The sequence below is a fragment of the Betta splendens genome, chromosome 7 (genome assembly GCF_900634795.4).
Source record: "Betta splendens chromosome 7, fBetSpl5.4, whole genome shotgun sequence".
In the NCBI taxonomy this organism is placed as follows: domain Eukaryota; kingdom Metazoa; phylum Chordata; class Actinopteri; order Anabantiformes; family Osphronemidae; genus Betta; species Betta splendens.
Window position 1 is genome coordinate 7,097,823 of NC_040887.2, and position 23,406 is coordinate 7,121,228.

Here is a 23,406-nt window from a genome sequence, read left to right on the forward strand (position 1 = left end):
CCGTAAACCTCCATAAGATGTTTGGGAACGCTTTGAGCTACGAAACGCTGTAAACCACAAAATACCACAACACCTGGAGGTTCCATTTCTTTATTAACCTTACATCTTACTGTATGTTTGATCCCATAACAGTGTGTGGTTAATAGGAGGCCATTTTCTGTGGAAAAAATATGATAAGAAGATGTTCGATTTACTGCGCCCTACTGTTCAGTGATAACACATTGCCTTCAACATATCTGTGAAGTCCTTACGGTGCTGATCCATTCGCTGTAAGCGCTGACGCGGGTGAAGACGGTGGGCTTCTTGGGGAAGTTGCAGCTGAGGCCAGAGCCAAAGCTCACGATGCCGTGAACCTCCCAGGCGCCGTCGCTGTTCTTGCAGTTCAGAGGGCCGCCAGAGTCGCCCTGATCACATGACCCAGAGGGAAGACGTGGGTCAAACACATATGAACTAATATAATTTGTCTAACATGAACAGTGCTGTGTAAATGTAATTGAAATTTACAATGATAAGATGAAATATTAGAAATAAGCAATAGATGCATCTGCATAAGAACCAAACATGTTGTTTTTGTCTTTTAGACTCACGTTGCAGCCTGATACAACTCCGTCCCCTCCAGCACAGACCATGGTTTCCTTCACCTGAGAGCCCCACCAGTCAGACTTGGTGCAGGTAGCATGGTCCACCACAGGCAGGAGCGCCTGCTGCAGGATGTCAGGGAGGGGACCTCCGGCTGCGTGGGGGTGAGTGACAGAGTCTCGTTAACAAGCGCTTACAGTAGATGAGGCAAAACCAACAAGACCGAGACCGGCTGTGAACTGGAGACAAGGAAAACTGTTTGGGAACAACCATCCGTGGTTGAAATCAGCCAGGTTCATCTGGAAGGAAGGAGCGAGACGGACACTCACTGGTGGTACGACCCCATCCAGTGACGAAACAGGGCGCGTTGTTGGGCAGGATGAAGTCAGCGGGAGGGAGACAAGCAGGCTTGATGATGTCGGTGACAGTCACTGGGGACACGAGCTTGATCAGGGCGATGTCATTACTGTCAATGGAAGAGATCCAGGTCTACATCTGCAGCTTGTTCTGGGCTGTAGAGTTTAATTCATGTGAGTTCCATGCCGGCTGTTTCTTACCGGATGAAGAAGGAGTTCCAGTCCTCGTGCACAATAATGTCAGCGGTTGCCATGAACACAGCCTTGTCCTCTGTCTCCGCCAGGTTGTGCTTTCCCAGCGCCACTCTGTACTCCCTGGAGCTGCTGCAAGTTCACACACTCATGCATTAGCTCAAACATACGTACTGAAACATATGATTGCTTTTGAGATTTGAGTTTACAATAAATGAGGCATAGAAAGCTGTTCATTTTTGAAAAATTATGAATGACGATCTCACGACTATTAACTCTATCTCTATTAATATTCCACCTTTGCTGAGCTAAGCAGTCGTAGATTAGTCTCAAGCGCAACCATCCAACCTTACTGTGAGTTTTACCTGATGCAGTGAGCAGCAGTCAGGACCCACTGGTCAGAGATGAGAGTTCCTCCACAGGTGTGTCTCCACGTGCCAGCACTGTTGTACTGCAGGGAGATCTGAAATACACACAGTGAGGATACCGGTCACAGCTGCTGCCTTCTGCTTAAATTGGAGTATACAGTATGTTTGTAGTGAAAATACTGCAGCAGCCCAGTGAAGGTTCTGTGAGGATGCTTTACCTGCCAGGGCCAGCTGTGAGGCTTGACATCCTCTCCTCCAACCACCCTGCTCTCCAGAGGAGGGTAGGTGGGCACGCCACACCCGTAGGCTGCGGAGACGGGTGGAGACAGGCCGTTAGAGGCAGAAGTTAGTGAAGAGAGTCACAACAGCTGAAGGTGAGTGTGTAAAACGTCCTTACCGCCAGCAACAAAGAGTGTGAGCAGCACAAACTTCATCGTGTTTGTATCTCCATAGTTTGCAGCGGCATCCAGGTGTGTATATATACGGTCTCCTTCTGCGCCGTTATGCAACCCTAAAAACTGTGACAGAATTCTCGGAAATGTCCCCTGTGTCAGATCTCACTGCTGGGGTGGAGCGACGCCGCCATCAAGCCAATCACAAATGAACAGGAACATTAGGCCAAGGCCGAGTCCGTGTTTGCTGAACAAGTCGCTGGAATGAAGGGAGGTGTTTTATCACGGAGAGACGAAATTCACACAAAGAACGTCCCCGTGTCAAATGTGGCTCCGTTCTTTAATTTCCATCGCAAGAATATTGCTTCTTCTGGATGGTGGTTCCCTGATCATCCAATGTCTCCCCTCATCGTACCGAATTAATTAACTACAAGGAACCAGTATGACCAGTTTGTAGCAATCTAAAACAAGTCAACATAAAGTATACGCTTTATTGTGCATATGTGGATTTATGTGTGGAGTGGTGTTGTTAAAGAATAGTTATAATCAGTACCCATTAAAGAACATAACTACAGCGCAGGTTGGATCATTGGACATTTACTAATGCCGATACTACAGTGAGAAACTGCAGCATGACCTGTTATCATAGTAATAATAGATATTGTCTGGATGTATAAAGGCTGATTTGTTGTATAATATCTGTTACCCACACCAGAAACCAAGTCAGAGGAAATGTAAAGGTACATTCTGCTAAAACGTCTGTAGTAAACAGCACGTAAGCGTGTTGTCTTTAATGGAGTGAAGCGTAAACAAGCCTTGTTTTTTTAAATTAAAACCCAGCTGACGCACTCTGTTCACCGGGAGACATCTGTGAGGTTCACACAGAGGTTGAGGTGGGGAGATAAGGTGTATTTGGGGAATATCTGTGGTCACTTATCTTCAAGGTTGATTTATTTTTCCTACGTGCTTTATGCGACTGTGCTGAGCCAGGCGTTAAGCAACACACGTGAGCCCTGAGGCCCATTGAACCTCTATAGCGCTATAAAAGCAGGCGCCGCTGGCCCTGGACCGCTCATGAAGACGTTCACCATGAAGTTTGTGATCTTGGCTTTGTTTGTTGCTGGTGGTGAGCGCCAATAATGTGCTGGCCACATTACATGAATGTCTATGATGATAATAAATGATGGGTGTTTAGAATTTCTGCTGATGCTGAGACACATATTCTTCATTATTGTCTCTTAGCCTACGGCTGTGGCCTGCCCACCTTCCCCCCCATCGTCACCAGGGTGGTTGGTGGAGAGGATGTCCGTCAGCACAGCTGGCCCTGGCAGGTAATCTATTCATTCATCTACTCTCTTCACTCAGACCAATAACTTAGCTGTGAACGTGTCCATCGCCGTCTGTTCTCCTCAGGTGTCTCTGCAGTACCAGAGCGGCAGCAACTTCTACCACACCTGTGGTGGCACTCTGATTTCCAGCCAGTGGGTCCTCACTGCTGCTCACTGCATCAGGTATGCTCACTGCAGCCGTGGTTAAATTCACGACCAACGGCCTGCCTTTAATACGATTCCTGTGTTTTCTGTGGCCCCAGCAAAGGTCGCACCTACAGGGTCTACCTGGGAAAACACAGACTGAATGAAAACAACGAGCCAGGCTCCATCGGCGTCAGTCCTTCAAAGATCATCGTCCACGAGAAATGGGACTCTTACAATATCCGGTGAGTTCGGTCTCATGAAGCGTTTACAGTAAATTCAAAGTATTGTTTAACTTACTCGTAATGTCTCTTTTTCTAACTCGCACTGTGTCTGCATTCATTCTCCAGTAACGACATTGCGCTGATCAAGCTGTCAAACACTGTCCAGTTTACTGATGCCATCATGCCTGCCTGTCTTCCCACATCTGGACAAATCCTGCCTAACAACACTCCCACCTACGTCACTGGCTGGGGACGTTTGTCGAGTAGGTTTGGTAGAAATAACAATCACCCAAGCTTAGCAATCTCAATATTTAATGCCATCTATTTACCTTCATCTACTTAATAGACTACAGTATGTTCACAACTGGCAACCCACTGCACCTAACTTTGAAAAAAACATGTCCTCTGCTGCAGCTGGAGGTCCTCTTGCTAACATTCTGCAGCAGGCCCTTCTTCCCGTGGTCGACCATGCTACCTGCTCCAGGTCTGACTGGTGGGGCAACCTGGTGACCACCAGTATGGTTTGCGCTGGAGGAGATGGAAAGCTGTCTAGCTGCAATGTGAGCCTAGTTCAATATAACAATATACATTTTCACTTTAGCCTGAATATTGTTTGATAGTGCTGTATCTTATTTGGCGTGGTAACTTATATACAATCCTGACCGTCTACTGGATCTCACAATTGTTTATTTCCACCTTAGGGAGACTCTGGTGGTCCCTTGAACTATCGTAACCCTGATGGTTCCTGGTCTGTCCATGGTATTGTGAGCTTTGGTTCAAGCTTGGGCTGCAACTACTACAAGAAGCCATCTGTCTTCACCAGAGTCAGCGATTACACATCCTGGATCAACAATGTAAGTGGAAAAGCCCATGATGGAGATCTAAATTTGTTTACTTTCAATTTACTCTGACAATATTTATAAAAACATTTCTGTGTATTTGCTATTAACACGTGTCTTTCTTCTTTCTTCTAGGCTATGGCCAAAAACTAAGATGCCAGTGTTAGTTTTGGTTGTTGCACTTCATCACCAAATAAAATGTTAAATGACTACAGTGTCTTCAGTGTGTGGTTGTCTATGCTGCAATAAATACCACAGTCAACTTAAGTGTTACTTTGCATTTGATTGATCCAATGGTTGATCACTAATAATTAAATTAAATTATTCATATAAAGTCATCTGAAATTCATTTAAACTGATAAAAGCCGCAAACAGTATTTCTAGTCTTAGGTGAACTGGGCCCATTAATTACATGTAAACAAATGATGGTGGAAGATGTTAGAGAAACGGTGAGTGAGCTGTCTGTGACAGAAATAATCTCAAACAGGTGTTTCCAGCAGCTGTGGATTAGACAGTTTTCACCCAGGATGTTTGGATCATTGTCATCTACACTTCAGCCCTTCTTAGGACATCTCTCACCAGCACTATTGGGTTTGTTCCAAAAATCTGATTTTGACCAGTGATCATCATCATCATTATAATCATCATCATCATCATCATCATCATCATCATCATCATCATCATCATCATTCTGTAGGTATAGTTATAGGTTTTTAAGGTTGTTGTGCTATTCTGTTGTGCACTTCTTCTGATCTTCAGCTTGCAGACAGTTAAACCAACGTTAGCTGACAATAAACTCAAGAACATATCTTCTCTTGCGCAGAGACAAACTGTTCAAGTTCAGTGTAATGGGCGACCTGACCCCGTTTTTTGCTGACTATGCCGCTCTCTCTTATCCGCCCCCCATTACCTTGAGCAAGCGTGTTCAGTGAAGTCCAACTGACGCACCTGATCGTGGTAATGAGCCAGCAGGACGGAAGCCCTCGAGGACCGAAATCGCTCCGCCCCCTGTTGTATGCTAATTAGCCTCAGCCTTAGCCTCAGAGGTACCTTTAAGCTAGCGAGTTACGTCAGCAGGGCACCTCTTTTAACAATTTATGCGAACACGTTGACGGTGTCTCATCGTTTTACAAAACTAATTGGTAGGCTTTAATATTATGTTTAATGTTTTATATATTATTTTGGAGAGTTAGAAATTCGTTTGTCCCCACCTGACTAAAATGATTCGCCATCTTGAATTGTGGCGTCCATGGGAACAGGGCGCGTAGTGTAACATTTTACAGATTAGCAACGTAGCTACAGACCACTACACAGGTAAAATAATTGTTCGAGGTGCTCATATTTCAGTGTGAGCCTTTAAAAAACATCATTCAACGATGTATAGTTTTTCATTGTACGTTAAATTAACAGCACAGGTAAAGCAGGTGCGTTATCTGTTTACTCTTTCTGTACAGCTAGCTAGCGTTTTATTTATGTCATATTTAGCTCAACACATTTCCTTGACTGTTTTTAAATAAACCGCTCATATTTCATTGAATTAAAACGTCACTGTGCCTCCAAACTAATGTTACATACAACTAATGTATATAATTAAAAACTTTGCTTTTGTTTCTTTGACCTAAGTTAAAGAAGTATTGCTCTCTTTGTATTGTAATTTTATAGGTAACACAGGAAATCAAGTCTTCTACTGTTAAAAAATACAGTATTGTCGTTTACCTTCCATCAGGAACTGTTGTATTATTTATTGAAGAGCTTTAATCTTCAGTTCACAGCCTCTTTCTTAACAAAATATAACACTTTAGTCCTCAACTGATGTAATGCTTTAGGTTAAATCACACTAATAATTCACATTATTTATTAATTAGTTAGGGAAACTTTGACAAGGCCTTCAAATTACACTGATTAATATTGCATATAGATTGTTAGGTCAAATGCCATTAACACCTTTTTTTAATATCTTGTTCACCAGTAAGCCATTATTATATTTTGTAGCTGTTTAAAGTGTAGAAAGGGGGAATTTTCATGAGCTACAGTATAGATCATTAGTTAATCTTTTTCTATATTTCCAGGTGAGACCAATGGGGAATTTGTCAAACAACTCCAAAAGAGGTAAGATTATAATCTGTGTTGACATTGCTCATGTGATTTTTCTCATGATGTTTCTCTTTTAAATATTTCTATATCCTTATTTTTAAATGGTGAATTGTGACACCTGACAAGAATATTTACTAAATGACAGCAAGGTGATGTTTTACGTTTAACCACAAGGTGGTGGTAAAATACTGTTTAATAGCAAAGGCTGCTTTAACAGCAGAATAAAATACTCCAATAAAGGAATTGGAACCATATGTTTATTTAACCTTAAATTTACCACAGTAAAACACAAGCATACTTCCTATTCTAACACACTACATGTACTGGCATATCTAAGACGTATTATATATTAGTCAACAATATATGGGACCTTATTTTTGAATTGGTGAATGAAAAAATACAGAACATTACACTGAGTCATTTTCTACATATTACTGTAGGTTGCTGCTGGACAATAATTATTTTACAACTAGTCTGTGTATGTTTTGTTTTGTAAACTAAAAATGATATATTTATTTGGTTAAGAATAAAGAAAAAAAGGGGGGGGGTTAAGAACTTAAGTTTACTAGAGCTGAATTATACAGGCTTGGTATTAAATCTTAAATGCTGATTAACATTCAGTTGATACATGTACAGTTAATGTTTCATGACACTAGGTTCCTAATGTGAACAGGCTTCTGGTTTAACTCCCATCAGATGCAGTGCAAGGGCATGGGATGTTGTCAGTGCTGACACGTAAAATGAATTTGTCAGAAAACAGAACAAAAATCTGCATTGTCATTGAACAGATGGTCTGTGATAGGAAACAGCCTCGGTCGCAGCAGTGGCTGGCTTAGCCTGCCACACCAGCAGGTGTGAGTTTTCCACTTCATGCACTGAAGCAAACGAGCAGTAATATTGAACAAATGTAACCTTTCAGCCTTTTCTGGCCTGTGATTAGTTGGACCATTGGAGAATTCATGGATGCCTCTCTGTGGCTCTGCTTTACCTCTTGCCCATGTGTTACCATACTGGGGAAACCAATGCTACTGTAAGTTACTGGCAGAATTATTTTAGATGTTAGATGGATGCTACAATAAGTGTAAGGACAGATATTTAGCCTAAACATGGAATTTTGAAGTTAAAACAACTAAGTCATCTGTACACACAGGGCTTCTGATACACTCATGTACAGTTAGTCCTGAAGGTTGCACTCTTTTCAACTGCACCAGGGGCATCGGAGTTATTTATGAATTTCTGGTGTAATTCACAGTTTCTAAATAAAGTGATTGATGATGTTTCAGTTCAGCAGACTGAGTAATATAAAAATGTGTGCGACTCTGTCACGCAAGTATTAGTTGGGGCTTGTTGGGCTGGATAAATTTGCTGCTGGGGAATTGGGTTTAAACATAGCAGTGGGTTGAAACTGTTAAATGGCCTCTCTGCACCAGCTCTGTCAATGCATAGGACCAATGTTTAGCACCACTTAAGTTCTGAAGAACGTGATTTAAGTGTGCCAAGTGACAGCCACAGTGACTTCATGCCAGACATCCTCCAACTTGTCTTTCACTTTGCACTCCTGGGTGTGCTAATCACCTCCTTCCAATAGGGCCATGAGATCACGATCACATTTTCTTGTTGTAAAAGACCAGTGTGAATGAACAGAACCACAGGTGTGATGCCGTGTTAGTTACATTAAATGTGTTCACTTGTCACCCCCTTTTCTTCGTACGCTTTCACAAACTGGATTATTAGCTGATAAGATACCATTGTTACAACTCGGCAATTTACAGTTCTGTATTGAATTTTTATTTGCTTTCACATGCACATGTGTGATTCCACTTATTTTAAGTTCTTGTTTCATTGTTTTATTAAATGTGCTGCTCAGTATGTCTGATCTTTATTACTTTCAGCGCTGTGCACATGGCTTGGTGGCACGTCTGGTTTCACTTTGGTACAGTGTCTGTCATAAGCCAGGGATTTGGTTATGCCACATGCTTTAAGCAGGCACTGGTATTACAGTATATGGTGGACATGTCGGCAGACAGAACATTATGCTTAAGTATCAGGACAAAGGAACAGGACAATATTAAATATTACTTTAGACTTTTAGTTGTGCCTTTTGAGAAAGCGTACCTTGGCACCTTTTACCATCACAGGCTCAGCGGCCTTGCTGATGTCATAATGAAATTGTGGATGTACTGTATGTATGTGCGCACGCACGCATGCACGCAACGGTGTAGACTCTTCCCGTGTGGGCATCAGGGGACAAAGTAGTCTTTATGCAGTGTGCCGAGCTCCAAGGCAGAAACATTGTTGAGCAGTAAAACATTCTGTAACTAAAACCACATGTTCCAGAGTGGAGGACAGACAAACACAGGCCGTCTCTGCAGCTCCACATCAGGATCTGGTGCCCTATCGACAGGGACTCAGGGGCTCCTTTTTGACTCCAGTGCAACATTCTTGTCCAACTTTGTGCATTTTATATGTATCAGGAAACTAAAACCGAGAGTAGATTTTCTCCAACAAAATACAGCCACAAACGCATGAAGGAAGAAGAATGAAGTGACAAGTTTGACGAGCCATGTTTGAGGTTCAAATTAATGTCAGTTGTGAAAATTTTCATTTTTCTATCTATGACCAGATGCATCTTACTTATTTTGATTCAGTATGACACATCAGCAGCTCACAGTTGTGAGTTGCTGATGTTCATTAAACAGCTGTGTTGAAGACGCCGTTTTTTGTCAGAAAATCTATTAGTAACTCACAAAAAAATAGCAAACTGAGTTTGTCTGAAGAAATACTTTTTAATTTTGAATATCATAGTTAACATTCTCTCTTAAATGTTCATAATGTTGCAGAGAAAATCCACAGACAACAGATTCTAGCACAATGAAGGCACGTTTAATTTCAACACAGGCATCATTATTATATTGTACAACCCCACTTCTAAATAACGTATGCATGCTGTGTTGACTAAGTTGCAAATCTCACATTCATTTTTATATTATAACCTAGACAACATAAAATATCTAACTTACCATTTTAGGTAAAGTACTGGTTCAGGTGCCTCCCTGGGAATTTTACTGGGAGGAGGCCCTGAAAAAGACCCAGGTTGGCAGGCAGCACAGACTGGAGGGACTAGGTTTCTGGTTGGCTTGGGAATGCCTCGAGATTCCCCAGGTAAAGCTGCAGGAAGTGTCCAGGGAGCGGGAAGTCTCAGCTTCTCTGCATACTTGCTTCACTTACTGTAATTTAGACAGTAAACTCATAAAGCACCAACAGTCTCAGCTCATGCAAGTAACGCCACCATAGTTGTTAGCTATCAAACAAGAAATAGCTTTACAGTATATACCAGAAATGTTATTAGCTGTATGTTAAACACTGCATATGGACAATATATTCATCTGAATAACTATTACTAAATTCTTTTGTTTGTTGAAAGTAAATAGACACAAAGCAAAACTTCTTTACTGCATATATAGAATTGATGTCCAGACGGAAGCCGCCTGTTGTTTTTCTTTCCTTTTTGGTTCAGAACATTTCACAATTCCCTCACAGGGATCTTAATGAACACTGTTAATTAGTAAGTTGATTCCCCTTCTCTGTTTCTTAATGTTTTGACCTACCCCTAGTACCCTAGGAGGTCAACCCTAATTAAAGAATGTGTGCCACATTAGCCATGCATGGAGTCGAGCCAGTAACAGAATTCAGATCAGTCAGCCCCAAGGTTAAGGCTGAACCATTGACCCAGGCCTAGTGCCCCTATTTCCCTCTTATTTCAAATGCTAGGTATTACCTGCTCTGCTTTGCTTAATTAAATGCCTACACACTTGTATCCTAACAGCTTGTCATTTGGCCCTTTTTCACATGTACAGTATATCTTTCTCAAACCTTTTAATACTTTTTAGCTTAGATAAGGGACTGGATTGTAGTAGTTTCTCTGTAGTTTTATATAGGCCATATAGAAAGTCTTAAAGCAAATGTTACCTACTGTTAAAAGTGGAGTGTTGTGTGTATGACTTTTATGCAAATTAATTCTGAAGTCATAGTGCCCAGATCTTGTGCTGTTTAAGGGTAGGGATGTTGGAGGAGTGGGTTATGTTAATAAGCTGTGGTTGTTAATATCGGTCTTTAACTGCTTCACCTAAAAAACGTAACGGTTTCTTTTGAAGTGATAAAGCTGTGTCAGAGGCCATATTTGTGTTATTGTAAATCCTCTGAGATCCATTGTTTGGAGACCGCACAGGTTCCTCTTAATCTAATTGGTCATGGATGTCCTGGCTCAGGACCTTTCTCTGTGCTCTGGGGATTGATAGAACATTTCAGGGCCTGAAAAGTCACTTGTCCAAATACGGGCTTTGTTTAATTACAGGAGGGTGATGCACACACACTACTGCACACTCCTGCAGCATCCAAACCCACAGTCAGTCTTTTCAGAGGCTTTACTGCTTCTCTCAAAATCTTAAAGTACTCTCCTTTTTTTTTTTTTTATTGACTTCACCGGTGACATACCTTCTAGTGGTTCTCCACCCAGTGTAAACACAAGGAGATCCTCCTGTGCTATTACTTACACTGATCCTTACTTCCACCACTGCCCCCACCATCCTTCCATCCCCAACCAATGCCTGTCCACCTCAGCCTCCACCTCTATATTCCAAATTGCCAATCCCAAACTAATTTATGGAATATTTTGGTGGTAACTGTATACGGCGGCAGAGGAGATAACATCTCCAGGCCCCTGTGAAGGACAGGAACTCAGCAGTGTGTGCTTAATAATATAAACTGCTGAAAAAGGGCCCGGGCCGGTACGTTGGCAGAGGAGCAGACCGGTGAGACGGATAGAGAGAGCACAGAGAGGGGACCCAGTGTTCTGAGGTGGGGTGGGGATAATTGAGACCATGTGAGCCTCCCCCAGTGGAGGGATTAGAGAAGAAACGGAACTCTCTCAGCCCAGAGATCGCTTTAAATTAGATGCGCCCAGAGCAAAGGTACAGGGTAGACAGGGAGTGTAAGAGACCAGCATGGCCCAAAATGTCTAGGCTAAGGAGGGAGAAAAGGTGAAAGAGAAGTTAGGGATTTGTTCCCACCTTCTCCTCTTTAGCGTGTCGGTGCCAAAGACGGGCTCTCCAGGCCACGTCTGTGTAGTTCAGTACAGCAGATTCATATCATTAGGACCAATGTCGTGGTCACTACCCTAAATGTCACCTTATTTCTTAAACCTGTTCTCATTTACAGACCGTTGACAACTTGCCATCTCTTTCCAGTAAGGCATCGCTGTCTTGTGAGTTTACCACAATTACCACTGTCATCTTTGGATGTGGGACTGAGCTGGATTAGTTGTGAGAATAATGGCTTCCTCAAGGTCACATCGAGTGATGCCTCTGCTGGGTACTGTGGCCATATACAGAATAACAGGAGTGAATCATGCCAGATGAGACTAAACAAAGTTATGACTTTAAAGTTACTTTTGGATGATAAGATGGGATATTCACATTGTACCAGGCTTAAAGTGTTTCTTTATATCCCTTCTTTTCTAAACAGCTGTATGACACAGATCTACTGTAAGTCGTATAGGAAAGTAGAAAGATGCTTAGTACTTATTTCCAAAAGACTTTACCCAAATTTGAAGGTCACACTTTGAAAATGTGAAGGAAATTATTAGTCACTGAGACATTTCATTGAAGAAATGAAAGTTTTACAACACACGCTTTCTTTGATTTCAATTGATTTTGAGTCTCTGTTTTAATTATTTGGATAACAAGGCATGACCTTACTAATAGGTTTAAAATTGTAATAAACATTAACATTTTTGCAAAATGTTGTTAACAAATACAACTTTGTATGTTGGCAAATACACGTTTGAAATCAGATAATAAGTACTTGAGTACTAATTCTAGTTGATGAAACCAGATGTTGTCAATTGAGCTTTACAATGCATCACTTCATTCCTAATGTTTAGAATTTGCTGTTTATGTAAGTCTTTTAAATGTTACAGAGCAAGCCCTCACCATAAAAGATTGGCAGTTCAAAATCTTAATGTTAGGCTTTCAGCATCATTAAACTCAAACTGAAGGGTTTATACAGTATGTATGCAGTTTCACGTCTGCTGTCTGCCTTAAGAGTCTACTCCAATGGGTATTTGTATATTATTCCAAAGGTCATAAACTCTCAATAGGACCCCTGAAGTTTTCCTATAAGAGACTTGAATGTTCTACTATCAATACCTTTGTTTTAACAATGGCAGTGACAGCTGGATTTTATTTTCTAATATTTTTGTCTTTAAACAAGCACTCAAATAATTTCACCTGTTTGTTTTTTCAGTAAATCTTATTTCAGTCAAAGCATTCAAGTTGCTTTCAAAAAAAACTAAGAATAGTATATCATAAAACCACAGTCTCTAATTTAAGTCTAGTCTTATATAAAAACACCATTAATTTATATGCTTGGCATATACAGCACTGTATGTGCAAGCATGGGGGGTTATTTTGACATTAGTTCACATAAAAACAAAGTGAATGTGAACGTTTCATCCTGGTGTTCATATTTTTGCCTTTGAGTTTTTATACTGCCTTTGAGTTTAGGTTTTTGGTTTTCACCGATCTGCTCACTAAGTCTCTTTATAACTAAATAGTTTATGAACGCACAGTACAGTAGCTAACTTGGTAGTACAATGCAAGACCTAAATATGATTGGGTAGTGCTATAGATTTGTGTCACAGTCATGCTATGAAAAGTAGAATAAAAAAAAGTCATTTTTTTTTACTTTACCCGCAAAAGGCAAATTCTGAGATTGTGCACACTGTAGATTTTTCTGTTTTTTGATGCTAATAGCAAAAATGGAAAAGGAAGATCTGGACAGTACAAATTCTCACTGCATTATTTAAACATTATGTGCATAGTTTGCAGAGTTTACATTTGCCTTCCTGAGCTAAAGGACTGGCGAGCTCTAAGTATACTGGGTTAAAGGCCAGAGTCATTGTCAGCCCCTGCGAGGTAATTATGTGTTTGTGTTTATAGCATGTTGACTCCCCACTCTGGTTCTCTGGTGCACTCCATCTTTCTGCCTAACTCCCCCTCTTTCCCCTCCTCCCCTCTCCCTCTCTCCCTCTCTGTCCTTTGCACAAGTCGTCTCCCTCTGGGAAGAGGTGCCTGAGATGTTGGTTTGGCCATACATCTCTGTCAAAATCTCTATGAATAAATTAACCTTTTAAAGATTAGTCCACCCTAATACCTCAGGGTTTTTTAAACAGAAGAGTGGAGCCCCCCCTGCCCCCACCTCTTCTACGCCAAGCCTCACCAACTTGGTGTTAATAGTGTAACAAGAACTTTTAAAGGAACAGATGTATTTTTTTTTTTTTACTAAACCTACAGTAGTAACAATAAGCAATGACAGGCTATGGTTATGATTGTAATATACTTGTCAGTCTATATTTAAGTTTGATCCTTTATTTTAAATAGTGATTCATTGGTCTAAATTACATGAAAAAAGTAGTAGTAGAAAGTAGTCTATTAAGCTTATCAAATGTAGTAACATAATCACCACCCTAATGAATTAAGTGAAACAGGTCATATGTAACCACATTGCTATGCAAACCCTATGGAAGATGACTCTAATGGCTATAGGTGGTCACATAATTGGGCAAAAACAAACCTCTGACCTATTCTAGTTACTCTAACAGTGTGTTTTCCACACGACATAGACCAATATACAGTATATAGTAGTAGTAATTATTGTATGATATTTTGGTACAATGGCCTTTAGGGTATTGAGCTCATAGTATCAATAGTTATACCCCTTTAGTAATAAATAGACAAGCTGCAGTGTTTTTGCTGTAACAAAGTTATGAGAATGACATTCCTACAACACCATGCTTAGAAATTTACACCACAGGAAGCCAGTAATTATTGGTAGAATGACAACGCAACAGCGAGTCGTTGGCAGAAAATGATACTTGTGTTTGTTACTGAAAATGAGGGGAATCTGATTTTATAGACCATTTAAAACCTTCAGTTGCACAAGTTTAAAAATGTTTCCTACAATCTGCTTCAGCACAGCTCTGGGAGAATATCCAGTAATTCCTGTTGTTCCTTTACATAAAAATGTCTCCTTGAGACCTGGAGCTTTAGCCAAAAGCAGGGAGCAGTTGGATCAGACTCTCGCTGGCCCTTTTCAATGACTGGGGTTATTTAGATGGAGAACCACACCTGGAGTAACTCCAAACACACATATGCACTCAGACTGAATGCGGACTGTTTTTCTGTAGATGTTGATGCACCAATATTGGTTCTTTTGTACATATTCGCTGAATTTTTGAGTAACACAAACACAGACATTTTGTCATTGTTTTGGAAATGTGAAAAATTATGTTTTGCTGGAAGCATATATTTTTTTAACATCCAAACATAACAGTGGTCTCTTGTTGGCAACTGGGCCCAACCTATCTACCTTGGTTTTTCAAACAAATCAAGATAATTATAAAGAACAGGTTTTAAGTTAAAATTCCTTGGAAAATAAACCATTCTTGACTGAGAGAATATGACATGTATTGGCTATGTCACTGGTTTTAGATTTCACTCTCAGGGCAGGCAGAGGCGTCTCTTGGACTTCCTGAGCTCTAACGTGTGCCAACTCATGAACTGGAGGTCCCCTCCTTTTTATTTAGGGTGGGGAGGGAGGGTCAGTGAAGGAGGGAGAAGGACAAAAGTTTCACCATTTCGCCAGCTGGGCTGGTCCTTGGTCTCCCCTGTTCCACTTCATCACTCATTCTTCATTTAGCTTTTGACATGTTGTAGTCCTGCTTGGCAAAGGGGGGCTTCCAGTAAAAGGCCACTGTCTGAGCCACTGACCCACACTGTGGCAAAGTGGGTGAAAGAATTTCTGTAAGCTTAGAAGTGGTAATGTCTGTTATACTACAAGAGGTGAGTGATGAGCGTCAATAGGGTCATACCATCTCTGACTGTGAATCTGCAACATGTGGTTTCGCACTGTAATGCACAACACATACTCTTATCGAAGACTACCCAACACCACACACAACAGTAATTATTTTAGCCGCCCTCCAGTTAAGTCTAGAGAGGCCTTCAGATTTATGGCTCGCATTCACACATCTAATGGTATGGCAGAACTTATTAACTTTTCAAAGTCTTTCTCCCATGCCTATGCACCCCCTCCACTTTTTGTGTGCACAAGCATAGTTGAACTGCCTGATTAACAGCTGCTGTTCAGGGTAAGAAGTAATGGTATGTCCTAATTTTAGCTGTAGCTGATGATTCTTTATGATAAATCAGCAGTGTTTCCCTATTATTCAATATTTCTAAAGTCTCTAGTAGGTGGATTATAGCCTTTAACGTGTCCCGTACAGCCCAGTACATTATAAGGGACAGTTCCTGATGTCACTCAGTAGGAGGCTCCAGAGATCACAGAATGCCTCTGTCTCTCTTAAGCTGAAGAGCACAACCCACCTTTATGTCTGTTGCCCTGCCCATACACTGCAGCAGCAGCAGCAACAGTCCACATATGGAAATGCTTGATTTGATATAGTGTCATTTTGCTTTGCCGAAACAAGTATATGTATGTGCTCCCCCTTCTTGAAACCCGCTACCAGTGTAAGACATGGAGTGTGAAATGCAATTAAGTTATGGCCAGTCCTGTTAAAAATAGTTCTTAATAGATAAATATGTAATTCTGTTGGTATTATTTGCTAATATTGAAGTCAATAAAGAACCATGTACAAAATTTAAAGCTTCCATTGAAAGGCTAAAACATTTTAACCTTTGGTTCCTTACTTTGGCCCTTCTCATAGACACCAACAATTCTGAAACATAAGTTATCACATTCATCAAGCTACTGTAGGCCAAAATATTATTTAGATTTTTATTATTATTTATATTTTATAAATATTATTGGAATTCTGTTGCAATAAAATCATATTATCATATGGATACCATAATTCCACAGAGGGTTAAACCAGTTTACATGCATTTTTTAGGAATATGTCCTCAAAAAAAGCAACCGAATGGTTTTGATTTTAAAATAAGGCACAGAGGAAGCTGCAGGGCCACTGTGACAAACTTGTGTGTTTCAAAAAGTGCTGGCCTTCTCTGTATAGTATTTTGGGAGTGGAAACCCTGCAAAGTGCGATAGTGCTGTCAGCTTGTTAGCAGAGAGCTGTGTGTTAAATATGTTTGTGAGGGAGGTTTCTGAGTACAGTACAGCACCACCACCAGCTAGGTTTGCTGAAGACCAGAGGAGAGCGCAAGGAGTACAATGTTATGATGTAAGCCATCAAACCTTCAAAATAACAGTGCCAGTTGTGATTTCCTGAGATTTCCCAGAATTTTTTCAAGCTGTTGGTAGTAAAAGGCACTGCATCATCTAGAAAACTTTGTTTTCCCCCTTTTGAGCTGTGAGTTGTTGTGAGTGGAAAAAAGCCCCCTGCTCCAAGTGGTCAAATAACTGCAGCTTTTTAGCTTCTGTGTACAGCTTTCCCCACTGACATGTAAGCAACAGTAAGCAGGCTCAGTGGAATAAATTGCCTTTGTACAGTAGAGACCAAGTGAAAACAACAATATTTCTCACGTACATGTTAAGGAGAGACAGTTTTGTACAATGTGTGAACAATTCAGAAGTAATATTTTTACAGAGTTGTTAATCTGTAATTTATTTATTTATTGTGATTTCATAAACTAGTCAGTATTTATTACAGTTTAGACATTATATTGTAATCTACACATTAAACTTTTGTTGTGCAAATTTTAAAGCACATCTGTGTAAATTGCTGATTGTGTTGCAATTGTAATTTCATATGCTCACTTAAATTTGTCTTGGTTTGTTTTTATTTTCTCTTGAATGCCAGGGCTAATCCCGTTTGAAAGTCACAAAGATTTTCACTTCAGAGATGTTGTGGAGAAGGTGAAAAGATCACAGTCATTTGCCTTTTACAAAGGGAACCAGAGTTCCTCCTAACTGAACAAATGGACCTGTCTGGGGCGAAAGGGGAACTAAAGGCATTCTTACTTTCAACACCCACGCCACTGCAGCCCCAGCCTCAACTGCTGCCTAAAGACCAGTAAAACTGTTCAAATGTTTCCTCTGCTCCAGAGTCTGGGCTAGTTTCCCTTAATCTCGCACTAGTTGAGACCTCAAGAGTCTGTCACCTTTTCTGTCACGCTCGGCTGCCTGCAGCCCATTGGCCGGCAGCAGATTTATTTCTCCCTGTCAGGGCCAATAGCGTGGCGATGTGGCTCAGCCCACTGTTTAGTTACAGTGACAAACATGCTGATTAGAGAGGCCCCGATGATGGATGACTCCTCGCAGGAGAGCGGCCCGAGTTTTTAGCGGGTCATAATGGGCCTGACACTGCACAGCCCCTCGCTCTCTCTTTCTCCCTTTCTTTCGGTCCTCTCTCGGCAGATAGACCCTTCCCCCACAGGTCACACTCAAAAGGTCAGGAGTTAACGGGCCAGCCTTTGTGTATTGCCGCCAAATCAAAATGACCCTGTTTGGAGTCATATTTGTAGACACTCCATCATCATCATGGCTACTGCTACACTTCTATTCCCTTCTTCCCTGTGGCCTTTTCTCCTGTGACTATGAGCTCCCACACAGGTAAATAGGAGGTTACACAACCCTATTGGATTATTTAAACTGCTGAGCCTTCTTACTCACTTGTGTGCTGCAGAGATACTGATGTACACAGTGCAGGTACAAACACACAAACACTTGCTCCTTTTGCCAATGCAGGCATTCTCATAGTGTTTCACTGAATTTATTTCTACCAATTGGATTGAACATGTAGCTTGCAGAGTGTGTCGGGCAGCATTTGGTAAGGAGTCATGCTTGAGGGACTGTTCTAGCTGGAAATATAGGTCTACTACTTAATCCACTCAGAGGTCTGCAACACTCAGACCTCTGCTAGAAGCCTCTGCTACTAAAACCACTGGGATTATTTCACCATTTTTTAGCTGACTTTTACATTCACGCTAACTTTGTTTCACTTTCTGCTGCCTGTCCTATCACTCATTATATAGAGAGGGGTTTCATTACACTTAATCTTAAATATTCCATTTGTAAAACAATTGATATAGAGGTTCAGAATGCTGCTACCAGCCTTCTGACATCCAGTTTCAAAGAGACCATTCACACCCTTCTCCAGTTGCCTGCAAGGAGGTGAAAACATAACCACCTTCATTTTAAGCACCAATAATGTGATTCCAGGGATTTTACAAAACTGGACCAGAGGTTAGAGCTGTTTCCAAAGATTACATTCCTGTTTAACAAATAATCACAATGAACATTTCAATTAATACTGTAACAATACATGTGTTATTTCAACAGCTAGATCTGTCTACATAAAATATATACCTGTGTGATGAACCTGCTATTTAAAGTCAATAGCAGCTGACGACCTGGCAAATATTTTTGTGAAAGATGTTGTGTAGGGGTATGTTTAAAAGGCCTGTTGTTCAACCTAACTAATGAATATGTGGCCAGTCAATTCCAGAGAGATGGTTGTGGCTTAGCACCGTAGAGGCCACATCCTAGGGACTACTTTTTCCTTAAACATCAGGTTGTTGTGCCCAGCGGCACTTTGTGCGTGTGCGTGTGTGTGTGTCAGAGCGAGGGAAGCTGGGAAAGTGCACAGCAGGACAGCATTTGTATTCTTTTTGAAACAGATGCTTGGCCGCATTAATGACTTCTAACTAAAACATTCATAAAGTGTTATTGGATTTTTGCAGTGGGGTTAAGAAGTGTGACCTTGGAGGTCTGAAGGTTGCTGGGTCTTCTCTCTTGTTCCCTTCCTCCCGGCCTCCTCCCCTTTCCTCTTCCTCTCTGTTTGGACGCTTCAGTGACATCATAGCAACTCCATTTCAAATTGGATGCAGAGAGTGAGAAGTTCAGCAGTAGCCCCGGGCAGTGAATATTTTTCCATTTATTTGGTGGGGGTGGAGAAGAGGAACGAGGGGAGCAGGACATGCAGACAAAAAAGGGTCAGAATGCATTACAGGTTAAGTAATAAGTAATCAAAATAGTTCCTTCTGTGTGTATGCATAGTCCACTCAATCTCATGCTTAAGTGAGCCATAGCTGTGCTTGGGCTAGAATCCCTGTTGGACACCTAGAGGTTTGTCGATTTAATAAACAAAGTTGTATGAGGAACGTGAAAGGAGCATACCATGCAAAAACGCAGTCATGGTTGGTACTACTCTATGAAATGTTTGCAATATATTTGCCCCACTGATGTAGTAACAGTTACACAGCTGTTGCCTGGCTACGCTTTTCTGAGTAAAATGCTTAAAATGAATGTGTAAAACATAGAAAATGCAGAAATATGAGCAGGCAGAACAGAACCAATTACAAAGCAATACCATTTATAGTACATGCAGTACGTGCTTAGTGTCTGTACACAATCAACTCCCATTGCCAAATGGCCTGGTTTAAAACACATATTGACATACATAACTCAAGATTATATCTAGACTATAAGAATTGAAGCTTTCTTAAAACAGGGAAATATTGAACTAGGAAATGTTTTACTACTCAGAGTAAGGTCAATTCTAGGTCAAAGTTGAGGTATCTATTAATGTAGAGGTGGGGCATCATGTGTCATTTAATGTTTCAAGACAACATGCATATTATGGTATGTATGGTGTATGGTATGTAGTTGTTGATACAGTACCAATAAATTAAACTGTGTGTACAGTATAAAAGTAGTATATGAAGTAGTCGCATTTACCTAATTTTTACAGTAGTGTTTTATTTTTTTAGTTTTAACAGTTTTGTTATGAAATATGAATACAGTAGTATTTTTGTTGAAGTTTTTATTGATAAACCAAACACTTCTATGATAAACCAAGCACCAACCAGCACCGAATAGCAACTACCCTAGCTTGTAACTAGTGATTCTTTTAAGTGTCATATTTAAATTCCAGTAACATGCACACTCCTCCCATTCATTTACCAGAGCAGTACGCGTCACCTCATTTCTTGTCCTGTGTCTCTGTCGATTGAGTCTGTGTGAGTGTGTGTGTGTGTGTGTGTGGGGGGGCATGCATGTGTACATGTGGTGGAGAAAAGGGGCCTGCACAGAGATCCAGGAAATCCTAGGCTCTGGTCCCGTTTCTTGAAAGGATGTGTGTTGTTCTGAGTGTCTTGTGTACTGTGCACTTTATGGATTAGAGGCTTTCAGCAGGGCCTGAAGAAACAAAAACATATAGAAAGAAGCTCATACTTGCCCATTCACACTCTCTACTCTACATTATGCAGCTTTTGATTTGTGGATCAAACTCTCCTTTAGCAGTAATGGTTACAATCATCTTGATTTTAATGTCACACCCTTAAGAATGAATTGCTCTTGCGTTAAATAAAGGCAGTTGTGGATTTATTCGGTGGTCCACAGTAACTGCAGTTCACAATATGGCAAAATGTATTGGTCACTGGATTGGTAAATCAGTCTGAAAATCTGGACCCTCGTAACACGGCAAGTTTAATCTAGTGAGAAAGAAAGTGCTAAGCCACCATGAAATAGAGGTCGGGGTTTGATGCCAGGCCCAGTTTGTCTTGTCACCCTGCCAAACCATCTGTATAGATGAGAAGGAAACTCACAACAGTATTTGCTCTACACCCATCCATCTTTAACTAAACCGACCAACCAGCAGGAGCAACCTACCAGTGGGACCCCACAGCCTGAGCTGAATGTGGAAACCCTTAACAATGAGAAAAAAAAAACACTTTCAGTGAATATTTATTGCGTATATGAAGGCTTTGACGTTACCATGGAGGCAAAATATTTTTGACATTGCGCAGTTGTCATGCTGTATTTGCCCGGTGGATTCTGGCTGGAATGGATCCCTATTGTATTCCTGAAGAGATGTAGCCAAGAGACTGCTCATTAAACTGGCCACCCATGCAATAAACATATTAAATAAGCCTCAGATTAGAAAAGGCTGCCTTTTTGTTTTACCACTTTCTCAGCAAAGAAATTGTGCTGCCTGGTTTGAGATGGATTTGATGGCTCCTAATGGTGTCTGCCTTTTTAAAATAATGCCTGGTCTACAACGCTAGAATGTGCTTTATTGCACTGTTTGAGTCCAAGCACATTAGCTGGGGCCAAAATGGCCTATGAAAGTTGGACAAAGTGTAATCATGTGCCAGTTTTATATTATTAAGCGTAGCATCAACATTGCTCTTTAGTCTATGTCTTTATGCTAATTAGCATAAACATTGCTGAATTTCCTACAATGATGTGCATCAAACCCTCATTTTTACATCCTAATGGCTCCTGTTTCAAGATTAGAGGGTCATTCTTTACTGAGGTTTCTACTCAGTGCGGTGAACTTAGTTTCACTTTAGAATTTCGTGCCTGAGTGTGGAATGATTAGCATAATTGTCCCGTGTTCACATATGGCTTGTATCGACAGTACAGCAGAAGTACGTATCAAAGAGGACTCCATAATCACCATAATTGCAATTGAGGATGCAATTACTGATATTATTGCCTTATTAGCGTTGGTTTTGCTTTGCTCACTTACTGAATTTGAAACAAAGACACAATGAAAGGAAGAGGCTGTGTTGTATGTGATTTGTGTGTGCGCACTACACTTTGTATTTGAACTGTTCATTCTGGTGTTAATTCTTAACCCTCACTGACACAACTTTTTTGGCCCCCTCCTCAAGGTTAATATCTTTAATAAAACTTAATGTGGAAGAGCTGACTTTTCTGTCGGTCCCTCCAGACTAAATTAGACCTCTGCTTATACCTGGCCTCTCTGTGTCAGTTTTACTGATGTGTGAGAAGTAAATTACTTTCTTATGCGTAGAGTTTATTTCTTACACGGCCATGTGTCGTTTCTGTATGAATTTAAAAATAATAGCTGCAGCAACGGGTTTGGTAGAAACTATTGTCACACAATGTGTGCTTCTCACATATCCACATTGTGCCCTGTTACAGGAAAGGACCTGGGAGACCACAGGATGACCAAGGTGGATAACCACACAATTCTGGCCATGGTGAAAAAGAATGTTCACAGCCTTCAGTCAGGGAAGGACAACAGATGAGGAGGTAAGAGTATCATTGTCAAGGTTTAGTCAAGATATTGCTATATATTAGCAGTTGACTATGTAATAAGGTGAACAACACTGGAGCAGAAAGGCCAGAAAACACCTAGAAGAGCTGGAATGTTTGGGGAAAAATGTTTGAAGTGATAAAAGTAAAAAAGAATAATAAGGAAGAAAAACTTGATGTACTGTATGAAGAAGGAAGGGAACAGCTCATGACCCAAAGCATGCAGTGTTTCGACATGGGTGTGTACTGCGGAAAACAGAAACATGCCATTAGTGTTTAATGATTAATTCTAAAGCGTACTGGCTTTACTCTGCACAGATTCTTCCAAATTCTCCAAAACTATAGGGCACTTTTACGTATTGCAAATACATAATGACCCAAGAGGAAATAATCAAGTCACCTGAACTCATCAGAGTAAAGCATGAATAAAGGCAGAATGACCCAAAAGTGAGCCAAGGAAAGGTCTGGCTTATTTGTGTAATTATGTTAGTTTATTCTATAATTTATGATCTCGAAAAAGGGGGTGCATGAAAATAACTGTTATTTCTTCATGGTTAATGCCACAGTCAGTCCGACTGCTTGAATTAAATCTGAGCGTCTTTAATTGTTATCAGTTCATATAATTAATTATTTATGTACTTGTGGTAACTGTGCATACTGTGTGTGTGTGTGTGTGTGTGTGTGTGTGTGTGTGTGTGTGTGTGTGTGTGTGTGTGTGTGTGTGTGTGTGTGTGTGTGTGTGTGTGTGTGTGTGTGTGTGTGTGTGTGTGTGTGTGTGTGTACACGCATACAGTATCAAGCTTCTTAAAGTACATCTTCCGTGTGTGCAGACACATGTGCATGGAT

The 23,406-nt window shown here is 40.8% G+C and overlaps 3 protein-coding genes across 7 annotated transcripts in view; 2 read left to right on the forward strand and 1 right to left on the reverse strand.

Annotated features, from left to right (window-relative positions):
• Positions 1-74: 74 nt before the first annotated feature.
• Positions 75-2,022, reverse strand: ela2l (elastase 2 like). Of its 2 annotated transcripts, none has more exons than XM_055510217.1 (8): positions 1,893-2,022; positions 1,714-1,802; positions 1,493-1,590; positions 1,137-1,256; positions 909-1,045; positions 588-733; positions 252-404; positions 75-157 (listed from the first exon to the last, which is right to left on the reverse strand). In XM_055510217.1, the coding sequence occupies exons 1-8, from the start codon at positions 1,927-1,929 to the stop codon at positions 140-142; spliced, it is 798 nt and encodes a 265-aa protein (XP_055366192.1). In that variant the 5' UTR covers positions 1,930-2,022; the 3' UTR covers positions 75-139. The 2 variants fall into 2 exon arrangements, with proteins under 2 accessions (XP_055366192.1, XP_029012463.1); XM_029156630.3 differs by having other exon boundaries at positions 1,137-1,259; positions 1,893-2,016.
• Positions 2,023-2,935: 913 nt separating this feature from the next.
• ela2 (elastase 2) lies at positions 2,936-4,632 on the forward strand. The gene is made up of 8 exons (XM_029156629.3): positions 2,936-3,013; positions 3,130-3,218; positions 3,301-3,398; positions 3,479-3,604; positions 3,710-3,846; positions 3,998-4,143; positions 4,285-4,437; positions 4,558-4,632. The coding sequence occupies exons 1-8, from the start codon at positions 2,962-2,964 to the stop codon at positions 4,573-4,575; spliced, it is 819 nt and encodes a 272-aa protein (XP_029012462.1). The 5' UTR covers positions 2,936-2,961; the 3' UTR covers positions 4,576-4,632.
• A 758-nt stretch (positions 4,633-5,390) lies between these two features.
• The window catches only part of prdm16 (PR domain containing 16), a 196,494-nt gene continuing 178,478 nt past the window's right edge, over positions 5,391-23,406 (forward strand). For 2 of the 4 annotated variants that reach the window (XM_055510210.1, XM_055510212.1), the window contains exons 1-3: positions 5,391-5,736; positions 6,492-6,531; positions 22,447-22,557. In XM_055510210.1, coding sequence (XP_055366185.1) covers positions 22,550-22,557 — 8 coding nt within the window. In that variant the 5' untranslated portion in view covers positions 5,391-5,736; positions 6,492-6,531; positions 22,447-22,549. Of the gene's footprint in view, positions 5,737-6,491; positions 6,532-11,761; positions 11,780-22,446; positions 22,558-23,406 lie in introns of those variants that run through there. The other 2 variants (XM_055510211.1, XM_055510213.1) reach the window with 2 other exon arrangements.

Bases quoted from the DNA above. Each gene is read 5' to 3' on its own strand.
- ela2l (XM_029156630.3), bottom strand. From the start codon at position 1,929: ATGAAGTTTGTGCTGCTCACACTCTTTGTTGCTGGCG. The intron at 1,260-1,492 runs GTAAAACTCACA...GTGAACTTGCAG, and splicing joins ACTGCTGCTCACTGCATCAG to CAGCTCCAGGGAGTACAGAG. The intron at 1,046-1,136 runs GTAAGAAACAGC...TTCCATTGACAG, and splicing joins TGGAACTCCTTCTTCATCCG to TAATGACATCGCCCTGATCA.
- ela2 (XM_029156629.3), top strand. From the start codon at position 2,962: ATGAAGACGTTCACCATGAAGTTTGTGATCTTGGCTTTGTTTGTTGCT. The intron at 3,219-3,300 runs GTAATCTATTCA...TGTTCTCCTCAG, and splicing joins AGCACAGCTGGCCCTGGCAG to GTGTCTCTGCAGTACCAGAG. The intron at 3,847-3,997 runs GTAGGTTTGGTA...CCTCTGCTGCAG, and splicing joins TGGCTGGGGACGTTTGTCGA to CTGGAGGTCCTCTTGCTAAC.